The 23,511-nt window shown below is 44.8% G+C and overlaps 1 protein-coding gene across 1 annotated transcript in view; it reads right to left on the reverse strand.

The window, feature by feature from the left end:
* The window catches only part of LOC127568717 (autophagy-related protein 2 homolog B-like), a 95,145-nt gene that overhangs the window by 17,610 nt on the left and 54,024 nt on the right, over positions 1-23,511 (reverse strand). Inside the window, 13 exon segments of the mRNA XM_052012789.1 lie at positions 2,777-3,006; positions 4,576-4,784; positions 5,744-5,894; positions 8,126-8,296; positions 8,379-8,455; positions 13,338-13,408; positions 13,498-13,590; positions 14,148-14,254; positions 15,675-15,755; positions 16,310-16,515; positions 17,593-17,743; positions 18,620-18,792; positions 23,089-23,249. Coding sequence (XP_051868749.1) covers positions 2,777-3,006; positions 4,576-4,784; positions 5,744-5,894; positions 8,126-8,296; positions 8,379-8,455; positions 13,338-13,408; positions 13,498-13,590; positions 14,148-14,254; positions 15,675-15,755; positions 16,310-16,515; positions 17,593-17,743; positions 18,620-18,792; positions 23,089-23,249 — 1,881 coding nt within the window.

Genomic DNA, 23,511 nt, shown 5'->3' on the forward strand with positions numbered 1-23,511 from the left:
AGGGTAAATCAGGAAGAACTGTTTCCAGTTACAGGTGGGTCAGTAACAAGGGGACACAGATTTATGTTGTTATGAAACACGTTACCTGAAAGGGCCATGCAACCAGATTCAATGATAACTTTCAAAAGAGGGTACAGTAAGGGAAAAACAAACCAGGTTTACAGAGAAATAGGAGGGAATGGGGTGAGTTGAATAGTTCTTTCAAAGAGTTGGCTCAAGAACAAGGGGCCTATTAACCTCCTGTGCTGGGCTATTTCATAATTCTTATTGATGTGACAGGACAGAGCAGATAAATAGAGAAACATCATAGAGTTGTCCACTATAGAAACAGGCCCCTCAGCCACTGTGTCTGTGCCGACCATTGTGCCTGTCTAAATCAATCCCACCTGCCTGCATTAATGCTCTATCCCTCTATTCCCTGCTCATTCAAGTCCCTGTCCTGGTGCCTCTTAAATGTTGTTACCGTTCCTGCCTCCACTTCCTCCTCTGGCAGCTCATTCCAGATACCCACTACTTTTGGTGTGAAAAATTTATCCCTCAGATGCCCGTTATTCTATCCCCTCCAGTTTTAGACACGCTTACCCTACTGTTTTCTCTTTCAGGAAACAGACACTGGCTAGTTCCCTGAAAGAGGCAACACAGGTAGGAAGGGTGGTGAAGAAAGCATTTGGCATGCTTGCCTTCATGGGTCAGGGCACTGAATATAGGAGTTGGGACGTCATGTTGCAACTGTACAAGTCATGGGTGAGACACACTTGGAGCACTGTGTGCAGTTCTGGTTGCCAAGCTATAGGAAGGATGTCATTAAGCTGGAAAGGGAGCAGAAAGGATTCATAAGGATGTTGGAAAGATTGGAGGGCTTGGACAGACTGGACAGGCTGGGACAATTTTCCCTGGAGGGTAGGAAACTGAGAGATGACCCTATAGAGGTATAGAAAATCATGAGGGGTATAGATAAGTTCAGTGGTCATAGTCCTATTCCCAGGGCAGGGGAGCCTAAAGCGAGAGGACATAGATTTAAGGTGAGAGGGGAAAGATTTAAAAGGGATCTCTGGGGCAATTTCTTTACACAGAGGGTGGTGGGTAAATGGAACGAGCTGCCAGAGGAAGCTGCAGGTACAATTATAATGTTTAATAGACACTTAGACGGGTACATGGATAGAAAAGGTTTAGAGGAATATGGGCCAAATGCAGGCAAGTGGGACTGGCTTGGATAGACATCACGATCAGCACAGACAAGTTGGGCTGAAGGCCTTCTTTCCATGCTGTATAACTCCATGACTCAGTTAATTGACTTTACTTGATGTTTAATGCCCACCACCAACTCAGTGGGTGACATCATTATCAAAATATACGTACTTGAAATAGGGTTTCATATGTACTTGAAATATGGAAACCAGCCTCCCCCTCCATGGACTCTGTTTACACTTCTCACTGCCTCAGTAAAGCAGCCAACATAATCAAAGACCCCACCCACCCCGGACATTCTCTCTTTTCCCCTTTCCCATTGGGCAGAAGATACAAAAGCCTGAAAGCATATACCAAAGCTTCTATCCCGCTGTTATAAAACTATTGGATGGTTCCTTAGTACAATAAGATGGACTTGACCTCACAATCTGCCTCGTCATGACCTTACACCTTATTGTCTGCCTGCACTGCGCTTTCTCTGCAACTGTTACACTTTATTCTGCATTCTGTTATCGTTTTACCTTGACTACCTTAATGCACTGTGTAATGAATTGATCTGTATGAACGGTATGCAAGACAAGTTTTTCACTGTACCTCAATACATGTGACAATGATAAACCAATTCCAATTTATTCATATTTTGGCATCAGGGTATCTCTGGCATGGCTAACATATATTACCCATCCTCAGCTGCCTTGACTGAATGCCTGGCTGGGCTTGCCATTGCCAATAGCATTTAGGAGTCAACCATCTAAGTGGGTCTGGAGTCACGAAAGGGCCAAGCCAGATAAGGATGGCAGATTTCTCTCTCTGAAAGATATAGGTGAACCAGATGCTATTTTACCACAAACTACTAGTTTCGTGGTCATTCGCAGTAATGAATGATTGTGTTTTTTTTAATGTATTAATTGAATTTAAATTCCACAGGTGGCGTGGTGAGAATTGAAGTCTGGTCTCTGGATTGTTGGTCCAGGCCTCTATGGGAAGCACAGTGGGACAGCTTGTAGAACTGCTGCTGTCTCTCAGCTCCAGTGGCCCGGGTTCAGTCCTGACCTCCAGTGCTGTCTGTGCCGAGTTTTGGATCGAGACCCTGCATCAGGACTGAGAGGGAACAGGAAGGTGATGGTTTATAGCAGTACAACGGGGCTGGGAGGTGACAGGTAGAACCCGATGGAGACGGAATAGTGGGCAGGTGGAACGAGATGAGGAGGGGATAGGAAAGATAAACAAAGGGAGTAGAAAACTGGGTAGACAGGTATGTTGTGAGGAGAGCACAAGGTTCCCTGAAATTATCCATGGGTTACCTGTGGTACTTTCGTTTAAATACCTAGTACAGTCACTAGGACCTAATGAAGTCTGTCCATGAATATATGAAAGCTTCAGTGAACTGCGAAAAGAACCTCCATTACTACAGCTGGAGGCTCAGGATTTCTGGATTTGTCAGTGTGGTGAAGAATGAATGGATATGGGCTTTATCACTAGTGCTAGGAGCTTAAGGTATTAAAAAACTCAGCCACAATGGTCTCAATGATTTTTGTTGTATTTACCAATGTTAAACAAGCTTAGTGATGACAATGATGAAACTCACGGTATGCTTTTAACAGGGGAGCGTGTTGTGACAGCTGTTCCAAAGTCCCTTCCTCCATACAGATGCCATACAACTGAGATCTCCTTTACCACATATCGGACCTCTGGGATCGGGAGGTGCAGTGGTGCTTTGCTTTTGTCCACCTTCTTGACTGGCAATGTGAAATGTTCGTCTTTGATGAGAATGGGTCCAGGGATCAGCATCTTCACTACAGGCTCAGTCTCTCTCTGCTGGATAAGACATGTAACAAGATCTTCAGATATCACCATCTAGTAGGACAAGGGCAACTTGCACAAGGGAACATCACCACCTGCAAGTTCCTCTCCACCACATATCATCTTGACATGGAAATATTACTAACTCTGTGTCTGGGTCTAAATCCAAGAATTCTTTCGGGAATACCATTGTGAGAATAGATTCACCACATGGACGGCAGCAGTTCGAGAAGATAGTTCACGATCACTTCTCTGGGGGTGAATGGAGATGAATATCAGCCTTGTTAGAGGCTTCCACATCCCCAAAATAAAATATTAAATAAATAATAAACTGAGAATTAAATTACACCGCACTTGACTCCAACATCACAAATAAAACCTTGATCCCTCAGCAAAGTCCTTTTCCCGAATTAAAACCAATGAAAATTCCACTGGCCCTCAGGTAATCCCTCAGTATTGCAAACTTTCCACCAACTTTCCTCATCTTCTAGCCTTTCTAGGGTTTGGACCATGATCATGGAGGACACTATTCAGTCTCTTGAGCTTCTTGCACCATTCAATTGGATTGAGACAGATGCCCATCTCAGCAGCATTCTCTAAGGGGGCCTCGCACTCCTGACAGGTCAGTCAAGGCTATGACTGTTGCCTAGTTATTCAACTAAGCACAGCCCATTACTTTTCTTGTCCAACATGCAGCAGGGATGCAGTTTCTAGCCAGAATCTCTGGCCAACCATCAGAAACAGGAACCCAGGCAAATTTTCTTCCTCAATCCAGGGGCACCAAGGCCAATTTGAACATAAGAAGCAGGGTGACTTGTGCCTGCTCCACCATTCAATAAGAGGCTGACCTTGTACCTTCACATCACTCTCCTGAACTCACTCCACATCTTTTAACATCTAAAATTCTATCAATCTCTATCCTGATTAGACTCAGCAAACGAGCCTCCACAGCACTCTTGGAAAAAGAATTCCAAAGAGTCACCATTCTCTGGATGGAGAAACCCGTTTGGACACCCACACTGCTGGTCAGTAATAAATACAGTCCTTTTACATTTGTCTGGTGCCATTTGCCACCTCAACTCATCCTGAAGTACACTAGAGCTGAGTAAGTACTTCTGAAGGAAAAGATGGGAGTTAATTAGAAATTGCTAAACTAAAACAAATAACAACGTCATAATGACCAGATAATCTGTTTTACTGATGCGAGATAAGGTATAAATATTGGCCAAGAGACTGGCGAGAATTTCCTGCTTGTCAAGATGGCAAAATTGAATTTATTATTTCCAAGGGAGGGCAGACTGCATCTTGGTCTAACATCCCATCCACAGGATGTCACCTCTGAAGGAGAACATCCCATCAGTACTGCTCTGGGAGTGTCACTCTCAGTTGTTTGCTTAAGTCTCTGGTGCAAAATTTAAACCTGTGACTTTCCGAGCAATTTACCCACTGGGCAACGACCAGAGATAGAATCTGGGAATTTCCTGGTCAGTTAACCCCCAAGAGCATTTTGCCAACTTATTCTAAAATCTGATCCAAGCCTTTCACTTGCTTCAAGTGCCAGTGGTACCATACTTCACTACTCACCATGACTGCCAGCTTTGGTGCCTCTAGGATGCAGAAGTCCTCACTCTCAGGCTGCTCGCTGGGTAGAGAGGTGTAGGCTGCATGATGCTCAGAAAGGACCATGGTGGAACTTGGGCTCTGTTCCTGTGAAGAGCCTCCACTCTCATCAGGGAAGAGGAAAAGATCAGACTGTGCAGGCTCTCGTTCCCGAATGAGGTCTCTGTAGAATCCTGAAGACAAAACATGGATAAAGGGTGATTGATGTAACCTGCCATGGGTGCAGAGTGAGCAATGACCCTGCGAAATCATTAGTTAGATCAAGTGGAAATGACTGGGCTTTCCACATGCAACTGGTGGAATTGTCTGTGAACAGACAAATCCCTGACCTTGTGATGAAGGGAAGGCTTTTGATGAAGCTGCTGTACATTGTTAGTCTGGGGTCAGTTCCCTGTGATGATTGGTCTCCCACAACCACTGCCTTTTTCTGTCAGTCAGGCAAGACTCCCGTCAATGGAGGTCTTATCTTAATCCCCACTCACTTCAGTTTTGCAAGTCTCCTCGGAACACAGGAACAGAGTTGGTCATTCAGCTTCTCAAGCAGTTTTATTCGGATAGACCTTGAATGATGTACATCTCAATTCAACTCACCTGCCTTTCATCCATATCCACTGATAACTTCCCCTGAGAAATCTTTCAAGCTCAGTCTTGAACATTTCAAACAGCCTTCAGTCTTTTCGAGGAGCTTCCAGATTTCCACTCCTGCATGTGTGAGAAAGTGCTTCCTGGTTTCAGCCCTAACTATGCTCCCTTATTTTAGACTCCCCAAACTGTTTCCAGGCAGCTAATACTTGGAGACTTATGATGCTCTCATCCTTTTTGAGACTATCAATTATAATCAAATTAACTGGCTAGACTAGAGGGACAAAGCTCCTTCAACAGTTGCTCTAAAAATAATAGTTTATCATAAGATTATGGAACAAGACCAGAAGCAGCACACTCAGTCATGATCTAACTGTTCAGCAAAGCTCGCAGGATGGGCCAAACAGTTTCTCTTTCTAATGGTATTGTATTCTTTCCCAGATGAGTTGTCCTCCTGACATTTATTTTATCAATCTTTTTGTTCCTTTAACACTTCAGATTTTCCAATGCTCCCAGCTTATCATCTGACTTCCCGACTTTGTTCTCTCACCATTTGACTGCTGCACAGCAGGAGGGGGAGGCGGCGATGATGGTAGGACATCCATCTCCTCCATTGCATCGATCATTAGATCCCGCAGGATCTTCTGCTCAGCCTCAGGAAGGCCTGATGTTCTGCAGGGAGTGCTGTCACCAGATCCAGCCTGGGAAAAAAGACAATTATAACCATTCCATCAGGAAAAAGACTAGCAATGTTCAACAAATTGACAAGAGGTGTGGTGAGTGTTGCAGAAGTATCAGGCAACTTCAGACCAAAGATTTCCAAAGTGAAGGGTTTCCTCTCCTCATGCCACCTGTAGACTTACTGATGCAGCTTTTATTTAATTCATTCTTGGGATCTGGGTGCCAGCATTTATCACCCATTCTTAATTGTTCTTAAGGAGGTGATGCTGAAAATCCGGGTGACTACTGCAGTCCTTCAGGTGAAGGTGCTTCCACACTACTGTTAAGGAGGGTTCAAGGATTTAGACCAAGTGATGATGAAAGACTCACAACATATTTACAAGTCAGGAGTGCAATGTGGAGGGAAACGGGAGCAAGGTGGCATTCCCATGCACCTCGTGCCCTCCTTGGTAGTACATGTTGTGGGTTTGGGAGGTGCTGTCTAAGTTTTTTTTTTACTTATTTGCACCTTCTTTGTTTGTTGGTCCAGTAATTCCTGTTCCCAGTGTCCTGAGACTGTAGAGTGAGAGTTAGCAAGGCACAATATCTCGAAGCCAGCTCATACATGCAGCTACTATTTGGTCTATTTTCTTTCTCTCTTCCCTCTTGATAGTCATCCTGGGATACACATCCTAAACGCAGGATAAGAGTTTTCACAGGCCTGTATGCTGCTAAGTGAGCCCACAACACAAGCCCCACACTGTCCACATCTCTTCACCCTCCTCCAACCCAGTGCCTTATCCAATGGGCAATCTATTGTGGTCACCTTAAATTACTGATCACCACACCCTACTTCCCTCAGCCTTCCCTGACTTACTCTTTGGAACAGAACAGAATTGGAAGTAATTTCATCTATATCAACTGTTTATCAATTACCAATGATGAAATGATTTGGCTGATCAGCATTCACCTAATCCTGGAGAATTTGTGACCCTTTAACTGGCATTGATTTTTGTCTGCAATAGAACAGGTTGTGATATCTTTCCTAGGAAGGGATAAGTGGGGTGGGGGGGGTGGGGTGGTGTGTGGTGGTTATTATAGATCTTCAAAATTATGCAAGGTTCAATAGGGTAGATGTCAGAAAGATTCTATCACATCACAGGGACTCCAAAATTAGGGGCAATGTGATTAACCCAGTGTGGAACTTGCAGGAATAGGAAATATGGCTGTTAATTCTCTATCAAGGTATGGCTGATAAGAATAAAAACAGAAAATGCTGGAAATACTCAGCAGGTTAGAATCAGAATCAGGTTTATTATCAGTGTCTTATATGACATGAAAAAAAGAAATGGCTAATGTTTCAGGTCAAAGACCCTCCATCAGAACAGTGTTTCTCTTCCCACAAATGCAGCCTGACCTGTTGAGTATTTCCAGCATTTTCTGTTTTTATTTTAGATTTTCCAGCGTCTGTTTTTTTGATCTTCACTCACTGGCTGACGAGAATAATGCAAATACGTTAGGAGGAAATTGGAGAAACGCAAGAAGGATTAGAGAAAGGATTTGATGACATGGAGTGGGATGGGAGGAGCTCTAGCAAACCAGTTGGCTGAATGACTTGTTTCTGTGCGTTTGTTCTATGTAAAACGTGGTCTTAATAGCGGTTAGCGTAACACTATTACAGCGCCAGCGACCCGGGTTCAGTTCCTGCCACTGTCTGCAAGGAGGTTGTGCGTTCTCCCCGTCTGCGTGGTTTCCACCCACATTCCAAAGACGTACGGGTTAGGAGTGTGGGCATGCTATGTTGGTGCCGGAAGAGTGGTGACACTTGCGGGCTGCCCCAGCACATTCTCAGTAACGCAAAAAGACGTATTTCACTGTGTGTTTTGATGTACCTGTGACTAATAAATAAATATCTAAATATCTAAAATCTAATAGTGTGTAATATTCCTATGGTGTCTTTTCAATGTTTCAAGATACACTACGCAAGGTTATTCGAGAAAATGGGCTTCATGGAGTGTCTCATTGGAGGAAATTCCAGACTATAGGGCTGAGACAATGTTGGGCAGGGAAGTCAATGGCAAAAACTGGGAGAAGTGAGAATGGTCAGGTATATTTTCAATGCTGAAATATTCATGACTACCACACGTTAGTGAATGATATTAATATAGTCAGCCACAGGTGGGAGGTCCACTACCAAGCCTGACCAATTCCAGCATTGCCCACAACCCAGGAATAAACTCAGTCTTCATGCTGCAAATGTTTTGTTCATTACCCGGCTCCTGTGCACTGCTGCTCCAGGAGTTCCTTGGAATTTACAGGGTGGATGCAGGTCTCCATAGCTTGCCACATACTGGATAAGGTTCATGAGGGCAGCGCAAGAGTCAGAACATGTTCGGACATGGATGACGTCGCTGGAACAGCGCAGCTCAAACCGAGGCTGTAACTGGATAGAGAAGCAAAGTTTAGTGGAACGACCTGATCTATACGTAACATGGCAAGGTTCACATGGATAAACAGTCTCTCACCCGCTCTCCCTCCACTGTTGGCTTTGATGCAGTTATGCGGAATTCCAGCAACCCCATGTCCAGGACTCGCACATAATCTGCAATAAACAGTTAATACAAGGGAAATAGCAAGTGGATTAATGTAAAGTCCATCTTTGCTGGCATGGGCACAAATTTGCCAAATAACCTCCTTTTGTTCAGTATGATGCTGTTGACTACACAGAGCCACCTACACATCCACAAATCCCTGTTTAGTGGAAAACCATCTTAAACCAGTTGATTTCATCAAGTATGTCAGAGTACCTCAGTACAGAAACAGGCCCTTTGGCCCATCTAATCTATGCCAACCTGATCTTCTGCTTAGTCCCAACTACCTGCACCTGGACTATATCCCTCCAAATCCCTCCTCATCCATGTACCTATCCAAACCTCTCTTAAATGTTACACACCTACCACTTCCGCTGGCAGCTCGTTCCACACTCGCACCACCCTCTGAGTGAAGTAGTTCCCCCTCAGATTCCCCTTAAGTATTTCACCTTTCACCCTAAACCTATGTCCTCTCATTCTAGTCTCTCCCAACCTGAGGGGAAAAAGCCTACATACATTCACCCTATCTATACCCCTCATAATTTTGTATACCTCCATAAGATCTCCCCTCATTCTCCTGCACTCCAGGGAATAAAGTCCTAACCTATTCAACCTTTCCCTATAACTCAGGTCCTCAACTCCCGGCAACATCCTTGTACATTTTCTCTGCACTCTTTCAAGCTTATTGATAGCTTTCCTGTAGGTAGGTGACCAGAACTGCACACAATACTCCAAATTCGGCCTCACCAACATTTTGTACAACTTCAACATAACATTCCAACTCCTGTACTCAATGCCCTGATTTATGAAGGCCAATGTGCCAAAAGCTCTATTTACGATCCTATCTGCCTGTGATGCCACTTTCAAAGAACTATGGACTTGTACTCCCAGGTCCCTCTGTGCTATCGCATACCTCAGAGCCCTACCATTCACTGTGTACTTACTTCTCTGGTTTGTCTTCCTAAAGTGCAACACCTCACACTTGTCTGCATTAAATTCCATCAGCCATTTTTCAGCCCATTTGCCTAGCTGGTCAAGATCATCCTTTCCCTCATCAACCTTCTTGGTAACTTCCTCGAAAAACTCTATAAGATTGGTTGGACATGATCTACCACACCTAAAGCCATGTTGACTATCCCTAATCAGGCCCTGCCTACCCAAATACTTATACATCCTGTCCCTTAGAATGCCTTCCAATAATTTACCCACGCTGACATTAGGCTCACTGGCCTATAATTTCCTGGCTTATTCTTAGAGCCTTTTTTGAACAATGGAACAACATTAGCTATCCTGCAGCACCTCACCTGTGGCTAAGGCCTTTTTAAATATCTCTGCCAGGGCCCCTGCAATTTCTGCACTAACTTCCCACAAGGTCCGAGGGGACACCTTGTCAAGCCCTGGGGGTTTATCCACTTCAATTTGCCTCAAGATAGCCAGCACCTCCTCTTCTGTAATCTGGATACACTCCATGACCTCACTACTCTTTTGAGTCAGTATTATAGTCTCTGTGTCTGTCTCCACAGTAAATATGGATGCAAACAATTCATTCAAGATCTCCCCCATCTCTCTCGGCTCCATGCATAGATGACCACACTGATCTTCAAGAGGACCAATTTTGTCCCTTGCTACATTTTTGCTCTTAAGATAGCTATAGAAACCCTTGGGATTCTCTTTCGCCTTGTCTGCCAGAGAATCCTCATGTCCTCTTTTTGCCCTCCTGATTTCTCTCGTGTTCTCTTGCATTTCTTATACTCCTCAAGAGCCTCATTTGATCCTAACTGCCTAAACCAGATATGCACCTCCTTTTTCTTTACCAGGGCCTCAGTATCTTTGCCTTCTATTCTAACAGGAACAGTTTCTGTACTCTCAATATTTCACTTTTAAAAGCCTCCCACTTACCATCTCTTTGCCAGAAAACAGCCTATCCCCATCCATGGTTGCCAGATCCCTTCTGATGCCATCAAAATTGGCCTTACCCCAATTTAGAAGCTCAACCTGAGGACCAGTCCTATCCTTCTCCATAATTATCTGGAAACTAAATGGAATTATGACCACTGGATCCAAAGTGTTCCCCCCTACACACACACCTGTCACCTGCCTTGTCTCATTCCCCAAGAGGAGATCCAGTATCGTGCTCTCTCTAATTGATTAAGGAAACTTTCCTGAACACATCTATCCCATCTGGGCAGGCACAGTAGCATAGTGGTTAGCGTGACACTATTATAGCGCCAGCAACCCGGGTTCAATTCTGGCCGCTGTTTATAAGGGTTTTGTACGTTCTCCCCGTGTCTGCGTGGGTTTCCTCCAGGTGCTCCGGTTTCCTCCCACATTCCAAAGACGTACCGGTTAGGAGTTGTGGGCATGCTATGTTGACGCCAGAAGGGTGGCGACACTTGTGGGCTGCCCCCATAACACTCTATGCAAAAAGATGCATTTCATTGTGTGTTTTGATGCACATGTGACTAATAAAGATATCTTATAATCCCTTTACAGTATGGGAGTCCCAGTCAATATATGGAAAATCACCAACTATCACAGCCTTACTTTTCTTACAACTATCTGCTATCACTCTAAAAATTTGTTCCTCTAAATCCCGCTGACTATTGGGAGGTCTATAATATAGTCTCATGAACGTGGTCATCCCTTTCTTATTCCTCAGTTCCACCCATATTGCCTCCGTAGATGAGCCCTCCATTATGTCCTCTCTGAGCACTGCCGTGACATTTTCCATGATGAGTAATGCCCCCTTCCCCCCCCCACCCCCACCACCTCCCTCTCTATCATGTCTGAAATATCGGAACCCAGAACATTGAGCTGCCAGTCCTGCCCCTCCTGCAACCAAGTCTCACTAATTGCTACAACATCATACCACATGCTGATCCGTGCTCTAAGTTCACCTGCCACACCTACAATACTCCCTGCATCGAAATAGGCACATCTCAGAACATTAGTCCCACCACACTCATCAACCAGTTGATTTGTCTTTACTTGAAGGTTTTACATCTACTTTCCCCACAGCCTCTCCACTTGCTGCTCTGACACTCTGGTTCCCACACCCCTGCCATCCCGGTTTAAACCCCAACAGCCCCTGTCAATCCCCCCACCCCCCCACCCATCCAAGCAGCACTGGCATGGCAAACCCTCCCGCAAGGATATTGGTTCCCCTCCAGTTCAGGTGTAAACTATCCCATTTGTAGAGGTCCCACCTGCTCTGGAAGAGAGCCCGATGATCCAAAAATCTGAAGCCCTCCCTGCTACACCATCTCCTTAGCCACGTGTTAAACTGCACTATCTTCCTATTTCTTGCCTCACTAGCACGTGGCAACCCTGAGATCATCACCTTGGAGGTCCTGTCTATTAACTTAGCACCTAACTCCTTGAACTCACTTTGCAGGATCTTGTCACCCTTCCTGCCTATGTCATTGGTACCAATGTGGACCACGACTTCTGACTGCTCCCCCTCCCCCTTAAGAATGCTGTGGACTCGATCTGAGACGTCTCTGACCCTGACACCTGGGAGGCAACATACCATCTGGGAGTCTCATTCTTGTCCGCAGAACCTTCTATCTGCTCCCCTGACCAATGAATCCCCTATCACTACTGCCCTCCTCTTTTCCCCCCCACCCCTTTCCTTCTCAGCCACAGAGCCAGACTCAGTGCTAGAGACCTGGCCGCTGTGGCTTTCCTCTGGTAGGCTGGCTCCCCCAACAGTATCCAAAATGATACACTTGTTATTGAGAGGAACAGCCACAGGGGTACCCTTCACCTTTCCCTCTCCTGACAGTATGCTTCCCCTCCTTTCCTCAGTTTCTTAATGAGATGTGGATCTCCTCCTTCCTGACAGTACTGCTTCTCCTTGGGATATGCATTCCCTCTTCTCCCAAAGATGTTGGGTGTTCTATGATGTGTAACTCACATCCTGACACTGCAGAGCATGTCCATCATCTAGAGCACATGTCCACATCTCCACTTACCTGCATGAATGATTGTCCAACAATACTCAAGCAGCTCAACAACACCCATCCAGCCAACTTGACTGGAAAATCTTAAATATTCATTCCTTCCACCACTGACACAGAGCACTTGCCCAGCTATTCCAACAGCACCTCCAAACCTGTGACTTTTACCACTAAGGACAGGAGCAGGGAAACACCAACACCTGCAGATTTCCCTCTAGGTCACACACCACTCTGACCTGGAACTATATTGCCTTTCCTTTGCTGTCACTGGGTCAAAAAGCTTGAGCTGCATCCTCAACAGCACTACAGGAGTTTCTTCTCTAGAAGGACTGCAGTGGTCAAAGATGGTGCCTCCCCACCACTTTCTGTAGATTAGTTCTGGGATGGGTAAGAAATCCTGGCCCTGCCAGTGGCACACAGGTCCCAAAGAACAAATATACAAGTAGGATTAGAGTGAGCTGAGGAAACGCCTTCCGGAACTCCTCACTGCCTGAGCAGGTGGTAGAGGCCCAACCCCTCATCACATTTAAAGTGCACTTGAAGAGTAGTGACCTATAGGATAACAGACTTGCGCTGGAGGTTTGGATTAGGCAGCAATGCTCTTTCTCAAACAGAAAGGACAAAATGGGCCGAAAGGCCTCTTTCTTGTTGCAAATCTTATAAGATTTTATCTTGAGTATTCTGACCCATGGGGGAGCTTGACCCCTGGGGGATCTCGATCTCCGGTACCATGACCCTGGGGGAACCCAACCCTGGGGGGGGGGGGGGGGAGGGAGTTGGGGGGGACCCGATCTCTGGTGCCCCAACCCCTGGGTCCAGACCCTGGGGAAATCCGACCCCTGACCCGGGGGAATCCTGATCTCCGGCACCCCAACCCCTAGGCCCTGACCCTGGGGACATTCACTCATTTACTGAATACAATGATAGATCTCACCTTTCTTTAAATTCACCAGCGCATTCTGACACTTCTCAGACAAGTACAATGCAGCATCGTCAATAATAATTCTGTAAGATAAAGGAGATTGATTATTACAGCAGTTAGTTGGTGGAAACACACAAGTAGACAATCTCATTGAAAGGGGCTTAGTCGGTACCTGAGTGTCGAGCAGTACTTGTCCAGGACAATGTTACTGGATATCGTGAAGGTTTCAACAGTCACTACTGCTCGAACTGGTAAATACAGCGGCCTAGAATACAAACATAAGCACATGTAAAAGGGTTCATCAGCATCCTCTACTCCAACTCATTTCCCACAACTTTAAACTGTACACCTTCTCTTCTGCCTCCAACAGACTTACAAAACCATGCTTGGCATATACCTCTACCTTCTCAGCCAACCCTTTAATCTCAGTGGTGCCCTGTTACAAACTTCAAACATTGCACTTCGCTGGAATAAGGAACAGGACAAAGATCTTGCTTAGGTAGTTTTACCAGAGGAACTGCTCAATCAATTGATCTTCACTCTGGGCAAACTTTTAAACTGAATATGGACAAGTGTCAGGATCTGGAAACAGGTTTAGTCAACATTGATGGAATTGAATTATTCAAAAGGAAATTGGACAGAAAAAACAAAATCTGCATCTAACCTGTGTTGTCCCTGCCCTGGGAGTGTTAAATGGGACAATGCAGAGGTTCCGCACTGCGTTTAACCATGCCATACATCACATGGATGACCATGCACAACAAAACAAATACAGTTATATAATAAAACAAATGGGGAGAAATCTGCTGAGGTGCTATTTACCTGTAGTCAAGGGCACAGCTCCAGAGGTGTAGGTGGAATGTGGTTGCATTTGCTGGACGAGCGTAGCCCAAAACAGGCTCCTCAGCAATATTCAGGAAATCCAGGATCTGCAGAGATACCGAGCAATTAATGCCAGTCAGCAGCAAGCTTTGAATACAAGTCAAGTTTAGCACAGCCAAGACACTAATATCATAGAACAATGCTAAATTTTTATTCTTACAGAAGGTGGCTGTGAACCCCCTACTTAGATTTATAATAAAGCAAACTGCAGACATCTGAATCAATAATGTTCAGGAGGCAGGAGTTCCCCAATGACTGAGGTACCGAGGACCAAAGCATCAGGAAGAGAAGCTTATTACAATTTCAGACTCCCTTCCAGTTCACCCTTCTGGGGAAGTGCAGTGTAGCAGCCAGGTTTAATTGAGAGAGTATTGGATAGTAAGTTAAACCTAAACTGTTCCTTCTGTCCTTGACTGACCACTCTGAGCCACATTGCAGAAGCCTGACAGAAGACTACTCTTGCTTGCCTGTGAGCTTTGAAAAACTAGGGGAAAATAATAGAAGCCTTCTAAAAGAACTGCAACTACTTAAAGTAAAAACTAGAAATACAATAAACAGTGTCTGGGGTTTCAAGTTCTGACAAAATGTATTCCTGTCCTGGAGCTGTGATCATGTTGTGTTCAATAACGATATACATTTATGCAATGTGAAATATCCCCAGAGTATTATAGGAAGTAACAGCCTGTGTTCAACTTCAACCTAAGCCAATGTAATACAAATTATCAGTGCTGATATACATCATGGGCAATAGTAGCAGCTGTGTCCTTTTCAGAAACAGCAGTCCCTGCATATGTTATAAGGAATAGCTGTCTGTCTAAACCATTGGAAACTGTGTTTAAATCCCTACACATCTGGCTCTATCTTTCTGAGCAGTACATCTAGAATGTAAACACTGATACTCAGCGCCAGCAACCAGGTTCAATTCCTGCTGCTGTCTGTAAGGAGTTTGTATGTTTTCCCTGTGATGGCGTGGGTTTCCTCTGGGTGCTCCAGTTTCCTCCCACATTCCAAAAGATGTACAGGTTAGGAAGTTGTGGGCGTGCTATGTTGGCGCCGGAAGCGTGGCGACACTTGTGGGCTGTCCCCAGAACACTCTACACAAAAGATGTATTTCACTGTGTGTTTCGATGTACATGTGACTAATAAAGATACTTATCTTATAATCAGGCAGATCTACATAGAATCTGCAAAGGGATATAGACAGGCTAAGTGAATGAACAAGTTGGCAGGTGGAATATAATGCAGGAAAATGTTAGATAATCTACTTTGGAAGAAAGAACACAAAACCATTCAAGATAGAGATGAATAGATACTTGAACTGCAAGTGAGTCAAAGAATATGGGGAGTGGGAGAGTGGTATTGATGCCAAGACTGGGTATCGAATGGTGGAGCAGGCTTGAGAGCCGACTGGTCTTGTCTGTTATATTCTTATACCTTCTAGCCACTGGTGATTGACAAGCAGCTTACCTGCTCATGCCAGCTTCGCCCTGGTAGCACATTGCGGTGCTGAAGAGTGGCTCCACGCAGACCAATAGCCACGAGGATCTCCTGAAACAATGAGGGGAAATGATCAACAGTTACAGAAAACTGCCCACTTAAATAGCTAACTTGTGCTTTTTCAACAACACACTGAACAGTTTAAATGGATTAAATATCCCACGTGCTTCAAAGGAAAGTATCAAAATAGACATAATCAATGAGCTACACAGATGTATTGGGGAAGGTGATCAAAAGCTTGGTTTGATGTGGGATATTCTATATAGTTTCAAAGGAGAGGAGACAGAGGCAGAGAATTTTCAGGAGTAAATTCCATTAAGTTCAAGTTCTAGGGAGCTGATGGCATGTTGAACGAAACTTGAGAAAATGCCTCACAAGGAGAGTTACTGTCTGTCCATTGCAGAATTCACACTTCTTCCCTGGTAAAATGTGCCTTATGAAGCAATCAACTCAATGTGCAAGGATTGGGACCTCCAGTTGAAAAAGTGCTGATGAGATCCCCAAGGCTTGAGACCACCTAACAAGACACTAGAACATCAAAGGATCAACAAGATGTCTTCAAAATGAAAAGGAACACACAAGACAGAGGTTTTGGTGATAGTTACCTTCATGTTGCTCTCGTTCTTGTTGTGGTGAACTTTTACCGCGACGGACAACATGTTTGGACTCTCTGTACCACTTCCCACTGAAGTAGCAGCCTGCTTGATCCATACACCCTCCTCAGACTGATAGATGGTGGGTTCGAGCCATACAGGCCAAGCCTTGCTAGGGAGCTTCACATCACCAGGGGCACACACATCCTCCACCATGCCTGAAGAAGAGCAGAGGGAAATGCCTGAGAAAAACAGAGCTGGGCTTGTGTCGTAATGGTTATAAAGTAATTAGGGAAACTGTTCCTTTTGTTTGCAAGTTCCCATCAAAGGAATGTTTACCATATTAGAAGATGAAAAAACATTTCTGCAGTGAACTGATTAGCAGTCATTCTGTGTTACAAGTGTCCAACACACAACAACTAGATAAGCAGTTGGTCTGCTTTAAGGTGGTATTGGTTGACTGCTCCCTGCTCTTCCTTGAGCAGCACCATAGGATTTGGCAACATTTTGGCTGCATTGCTACATGCACCACCAGTGGTGCTGAAGCATCAACACCACAGGACTCAAATTTGATCCCTGGTGCTGCATTATTGGCCTTGTGGAGGGTCAGAGTCATACAGCAAGGAAACATGAACTTCAGCCCAGTGAGTCCAAGCAGGCCATCAAGCATCCATTTACACTAATCCCATTTTCTTTTTATTCTCCCACGTTTGCATCAACTCCCCCCAGATTCTACCACTCACCTCCACACAAGAGGCAATTTACATTAGTCAACTAATCTACCAACCCACACATCCTTGGGATGCGGGAGGAAACTGGAGCACCCAGAGGAGGCCCATACGGTCACAGGGAGAATATGCAAACTCCACACAATCAGTAGCAGTGGTGAGGTTTGAACCCAGGTCTCTGGAGCTGTGAGGCAGCGGCTCTATTAGCTGCACCACTGTGCTTCTCAGTTAGAGTTAGCACTGGGAGGCAAGAGAAGGAGACCTGTATCCCAGAGGGTCAGCACCCAGGGGAGAGAAGGAAACCTGTACCCCAGTGCGATTCAGAACTCTTGGGAGAGGAAGACACCTCCTAACTAATGAGGGTCAGCAACTTTGGATGTAAATTATATTGGGAATAAATGCTCCTGTATGTAGAGCTACAGAAATCCTGCTGGAGGAACATATTCTAAACAGGCTCATGGGAAGAGAGTTTATGAATCCAGAAAAATGGTCAAAACAGTTAACCTTAGCAGGAGTGTGTTAAAAATATAATTGTTCAACAAATTTACAGCTGAATTCCATCTGTACCTTGGTGGCAAAGGAAAACTTTGTTGGCCTGGAGACAGAAATAATGTTGGTCATCACAGCCCTGATACTTCCCCACTGTGAACAAGCTTCCATTTTCAATCTCCAACCAGAATTCACCATGTTTTCCAGCTAACAGTGTTCCATCTTCACTCTGCAAGAGAACAACAGGTACAGATTCAATTCAGCATGGTGGCAAGTCACCCTCTTGAACTGTTGATAGTGACTTTATGATGCATTTGAGTGCTTGCTTAGCACTTGAGTGTAGCCAAGATTTGGTATGGGGTCAGTGTCACATATAGACATAGACTGGGTAGAAAAGACAAACTTCCTTCACTAAAGGAGATTAACCAAGTGGTTTTACAGGAATCCAACAACTTTATGATAATTCATAAGGCTAACTATTTATTTCTCAATTTCAGTTAAATCTGAACTTAAATTCTTTAACTACTAAATGTGGTATTTGAACTTGGTTTCGAACATTCCAGTTCAGTAACACATCAACTCCTTTGCTGTACCCAGAACGTATCATTTTCACTCAATTTACCCCACAGGCATATAGCAAGTCAAGTTAAGATTATTGACATGTGCACAAGTACGCTGAGGTACAGGTACAATGAAAAGCTTGCTTGCAGCAGCATCACAGGCACATAGGTACAGACAACAACACAGAATATAAGCTATATATAAATCATACATATATAAGAAAGTGAAGGAAAAAAATGACTGTGCAAGACGTTAGTGCAAAAAACCCACAATCAGACAATTCTGTGGCAGTGCAAGAGGTGGTCAGTGGTGTTCCATTGCTGAGGTAGGGTTAGGGTTAGGGTTGTGCAGGCCATTTCAAGAACCGGATGGTTGTAGGAAAGTCACTGTTCCTGAAACAGGTGGTGTGGAACTTTAGGCTTCTGTACTTCCTGCAGTGAGAAGATGGCATGACCCGCATGGTGGGGATCCTTGACAGATGCTGCAGTGCCTCATATTGATGCAGACATACCTGTAAACTCAGAGTGCTCCAAAATCAGCTCACCTTGGTATCCGTATGTACTGTCACCAATCCATGAGACACATTGAGGAGGATTGATAGGAGGCTTTGACAATTCTTGCTCAGCTGTTCAACTTTCTTTTTGCGCCGTGACCTGTGCACCGGATCAGTGGTGGACTGAACCTGCAGAGACTCTTCATCGGATCCGCTCTCGTCATCTGCAGAAACACAGGGAAGGGATCATGTCTGGCAGTTACATGAGCACTCACCCAGATAAACATTGTGGCTCTCCTTGTAACTGGTAGAAAGCCAAAGTGCACAGCACTCAAACAGCAGGTGAAAGACCAAGAAGAATGATGCATTGGGTAGAGACCTAAGTATTAACTGGTTGGCAGTTTCTCACCATAGCCCACCGTTGTATTTCTTGTGGCATTACCCACAGTTATTCCTTTCTTGCTCGCTTAGCACATTGCCAGCTGTGAAAAATCTTTACAGCTTAGAAGGTGGCCTGCAGCCTTTGAAAGAAAAATTCCAATTGTTCCCAACCCCCTGCTCTTTTCCTTTAGCCTTGCAAATCGGTCCTTGAGGTGCCAGTTGTTATTCAATCGGCTTCCAGAGCACACAATCCAGATGATAACTCATTGCACTATTAAGCTTCTCTGGTCTCCTCTAATATTCCTGAAGATTTTCTTAAATCTATCCCTTCTGGTTACCAACACTTCAGTCATTGGAAAATGTTTCTTCTCTGTCAGGATATCTCATGACGTGTAATCATAGATCATAGAACAGTACAGCACAATACAGGCCCTTCGGCCCACAATGTTGTGCCAACCTTTAAACCTCGCCTAAGACTATCTAATCCCTTCTTCCCACATAGCCCTCTATTTTAAATTCCTCCATATGCTTATCTAGCAATATCTTGAATTTGACCAATGTACCTGCCTCCACCACCGACCCAGGCAGCGCATTCCATGCCCAACCACTCTCTGGGTAAAAAACCTCCCTCTGATATCTCCCTTGAACTTTCCACCCATTACTTTAAAGCCATGCCCTCTTGTATTGAGCATTGGTGCCCTGGGAAAGAGGCGCTGGCTGTCCACTCTTCCTCTTAATATTTTATACAGCTAGTTAAACCTCCACTTCGCCAGACTTTCGAATGCAATGCTAAACTGAGGCCCTGGCAGCTCTCTTGGAAGAGCTGGGGAGTCTTCCTGGTGTCTTGGGTACTTTATGCTCAAAACAAATTGCCTGGTCATTATTACATTGCAATTTGTGCAAGCTTTCTTTTGCATATTGACTGACGTTAATTACTCTTCAAAAAAGTACTTCATTGACCACAAAGACCATAAGATACAGGAGCAGAATTAGGGCAATGGGCCCATCGAGTCTGCTCCGCCATTCAAACATGGCTGATTTTTTTTAACCCCATTTTCCTGCCTTCTCCCTGTAACTCTTAAACTCCTTACCAGGCAAGAACCTCTCTCTGCCTTAAATACCTGATGACTTATCCTCCACAGTCCTCTGTGGCAACAAGTTCCACAGGTTCACTACCCACTAGCTGAAGAGAGTCCTCCTCATCTCAGTTTTAAAGTGCTTTGGTATGTACTGGAGGGGAGCAAAAAGTAACACATAAATATAAGCCTCTCCTTCCGAATTCATTTCTCTAAGGGAACCAATCCCTGAACCAATTCCTACAACCAATCCGTGACCATTGAAGATGGTTATCAGGATTTACAGAGGGATCTTGATCAGCTGGGTTCTGGGCTGAGGAATGGCAAATGGAGTTTAATTCAGATAAGTGTGAAATGTTGCAGTTTGGGAAGATAAATGAGGGTAGGAATTCACAGTGAACAGTTGAGCCCTAGGGAGTGCTGTCAAACAGAGGGACTTAGGACATGGTTCCCTGAAAGTGACATCACAAGTAGACAGGGTGGTGAAGGCGGGTTTTTGCACACTGGCCTTCATCAGTCAGGCCACCGAGTATAACAGTTGGGATGATATGTTGCAGTTGTACAAGACATTGGTGAGACTGCATGTGCAGTATTATGTTCAGTTTTCCTGCTATAGGAAAGATGCGATTAAGTTGGAAAGAGTGCAGAAGAGATTAACGAGGTTGTGGCCAGGACTCAAAGGACTGAGTTATGGAGAGAGGTTGAGCAGGTTGGGACTTTACTCACTGGAGCGTAGGAGAATGAGGGCTGATCTTACAGAAGAGTATAAAACCACAAGGGGCATAGATAAGGTCAATGCACAGTCTTTTTCCCAGGGCTGGGGAATCAAGAACTAGGGGCATAGGTTTAAGGTGAGAGGCGACTGATTTGGTATTGGTATTGTTTTATTATTGTCACTTGTACCGAGGTACAGTGAAAAGCTTGTCTTACAAACTGATCGTACAGGTCAATTCATTACACAGTGCAGTTACATTGAGTTAGTACAAAGTGCGTTGATGTAGTACAGGTAAAAACAGTAACAGTACAGAGTAAAGTGTCACAGCTACAGAGAAAGTGCAGTGCAATAAGGTGCATGATCACAACAAGTGACGTGAGGTCATAGTCCATCTCATCGTATAAGGGAACTGTTCAATAGCCTTATCAGAGTGGGGTAGAAGCTGTCCTTAAGTCTGGTGGTATGTGCCCTCAGGCACCTGTATCTTCTACCCGATGGAAGAGGAGAGAAGAGAGAATGTCCCGGGTGGGTGGGGTCTTTGATTATGCTGGCTGCTACACCAAGACAACGAGGGGTAAAGACAGAGTCCAAGGAGGGGAGGCTGGTGTCCATGATGCGCTGGGCTGTGTCCACAACTCTCTGCAGCTTCTTGTGGTCGTGGACAGAGCAGTTGCCGTACCAAGCCGTGATGCATCCAGATAGGATGCTTTCTATGGTGCATCAGTTAAAGCTGGTGAGAGTCAAAGGGGACAAACCAAATTTCTTTAGCCTCCTGAGGAAGTAGAGGCGCTGGTGAGCTTTCTTGGCTGTGGCATCTATGTGATTTGACCAGGACAGGCTGTTGGTGATGTTCACTGCCAGGAACTTGAAGCTCTCAACCCTCTTGACCTCAGCACCATTGATGTAGACAGGTGCATGTACACCGCCCCCTTTCCTGAAGTCAATGACCATCTCTTTTGTTTTGTTGACATTGAGGGAAAGGTTGTTGTCATGACACCATTCCACTAAGCTCTCTATCTCCTTCCTGTACTCTGACTCATCACTGTTTGAAATACGGCCAACAACGGTGGTATCATCTGCAAACTTGTAGATAGAGCAGAATCTGGCCGGACGGTCACGAGTGTATAAGGAGTAGAGTAGAGGGCTGAGGACGCAGCCTTGTGGGGCACCAGTGTTGAGAATAATCGTGCTGGAGGTATTGCTGCCTATCCTCACTGATTGCGGTCTGTTTGTTAGCAAGTCAAGGATCCAGTTACAGAAGGAGGTGTTGAGTCCTAGGTCTCGGAGTTTGGTGACAAGCTTGCTTGGAATTATTGTATTGAAGGCAGAGCTGTAGTCAATAAACAATAGTCTAACATATGTGTCTTTACTGTCCAGATGCTCCAGAGCTGAGTGTAGGGCCAGGGAGATGGCATCTGCTGTAGACCTGTTTCACCGATAGGCGAATTGCAATGGGTCCAGTTTGTCTGGTAGGCTGGAGTTGATGCGTGCCATGACCAACCTCTCAAAGCACTTCATGATGGTGGATGTCAGAGCCACTGGTCGGTAGTCATTGAGGCATGTTATCTTGCTTTTCTTTGGTACCGGAATTATAGTGGTCTTCTTAAAACAGGAGGGAACCTGAGATTGAAGCAGGGAGAGGTTGAATATGTCCGCAAATACTTCTGCCAGCTGATCAGCACAAGATCTGAGCACGCGGCCCGGGACACCATCTGGGCCGGGTGCTCTCTTCGTGTTTATTCTCCGGAAGATTGATCTTATGTCCTCCACTGTGATCGCAGGTTCAGCTGCGTTGGTGGCTGTCAGGGTGGATGGTGACAATCCACTTCCCTTTTGTTCAAAACGCACATAGAATGCATTAAGTTCATCAGGATTTAATAGGAACCTGAGGGCCAACTTTTTCCATACAGAGCGTGGTGCATATGTGGAATGAGCTGTCAGAGGAAGTGGTTGAGGCAGGTACATTAACAATATTTAAAAGGTACTTGGACAAGTACATGGATAGGAAAGGTTTAGAGGGATATGGGCCAAATGGGACTAGCTTAGATGGGAATCTTGGTCGACATGGACCAGTTGGGCCGAAGAGCCTTTTCCATGCTGTACGACTTCATGATCATATAACAGTACATTATCTAATTATATTCAATGTGCGGTATTGGGAAACAGAAGACAACACTATCTCTCTCTGCTGCACTTCGTGGGGGAAGGGGATGGCGGTGAGGTAACAGGAAACACTCAATGTATTTATTAAGCACTCAGCTGTTCACCCCTCACACTTCAAACCTAAAGCTAGTTGGTAGTTAAACAGGTTCAATCACAAAAGACAGAAGATCAATACGATACTGTACCATCCTGGAGGAGGGCAGACTTGAGCTGAGTGAGACTTTCTTTGCTGAATGCATTGATCAGCTGGCTGGCCACAGACAATCCAACTCCATAGGTAATATTTTCAACCGTCTCAACGGGAGATGGTGCAGCGGGCTCCCACAACAATAAATCATTATTTATTCTGTAGTAAGAGGAATGAACCACATGCAAACAATTATTAAACAGAGAAAGGTATACTTGTATTGATAAAATTCCTTATCTCAGCCTCCTAATATGTGCATAGCCAAAGACAGTGGAATTAGCTTCAATATTTCCTTAATAGCAATTGTACTTCAACAGTAATAAGTGATGGCACAGAAGCTAATTTGCAAAATATGATCCCACATAAAAGAATATGAAATGCTTTTTGGTTGTGTTGGTTGATGAGAGAGGAATGTTGACTT

Source organism: Pristis pectinata, chromosome 1, assembly GCF_009764475.1.
Source record: "Pristis pectinata isolate sPriPec2 chromosome 1, sPriPec2.1.pri, whole genome shotgun sequence".
NCBI classification, from domain to species: domain Eukaryota; kingdom Metazoa; phylum Chordata; class Chondrichthyes; order Rhinopristiformes; family Pristidae; genus Pristis; species Pristis pectinata.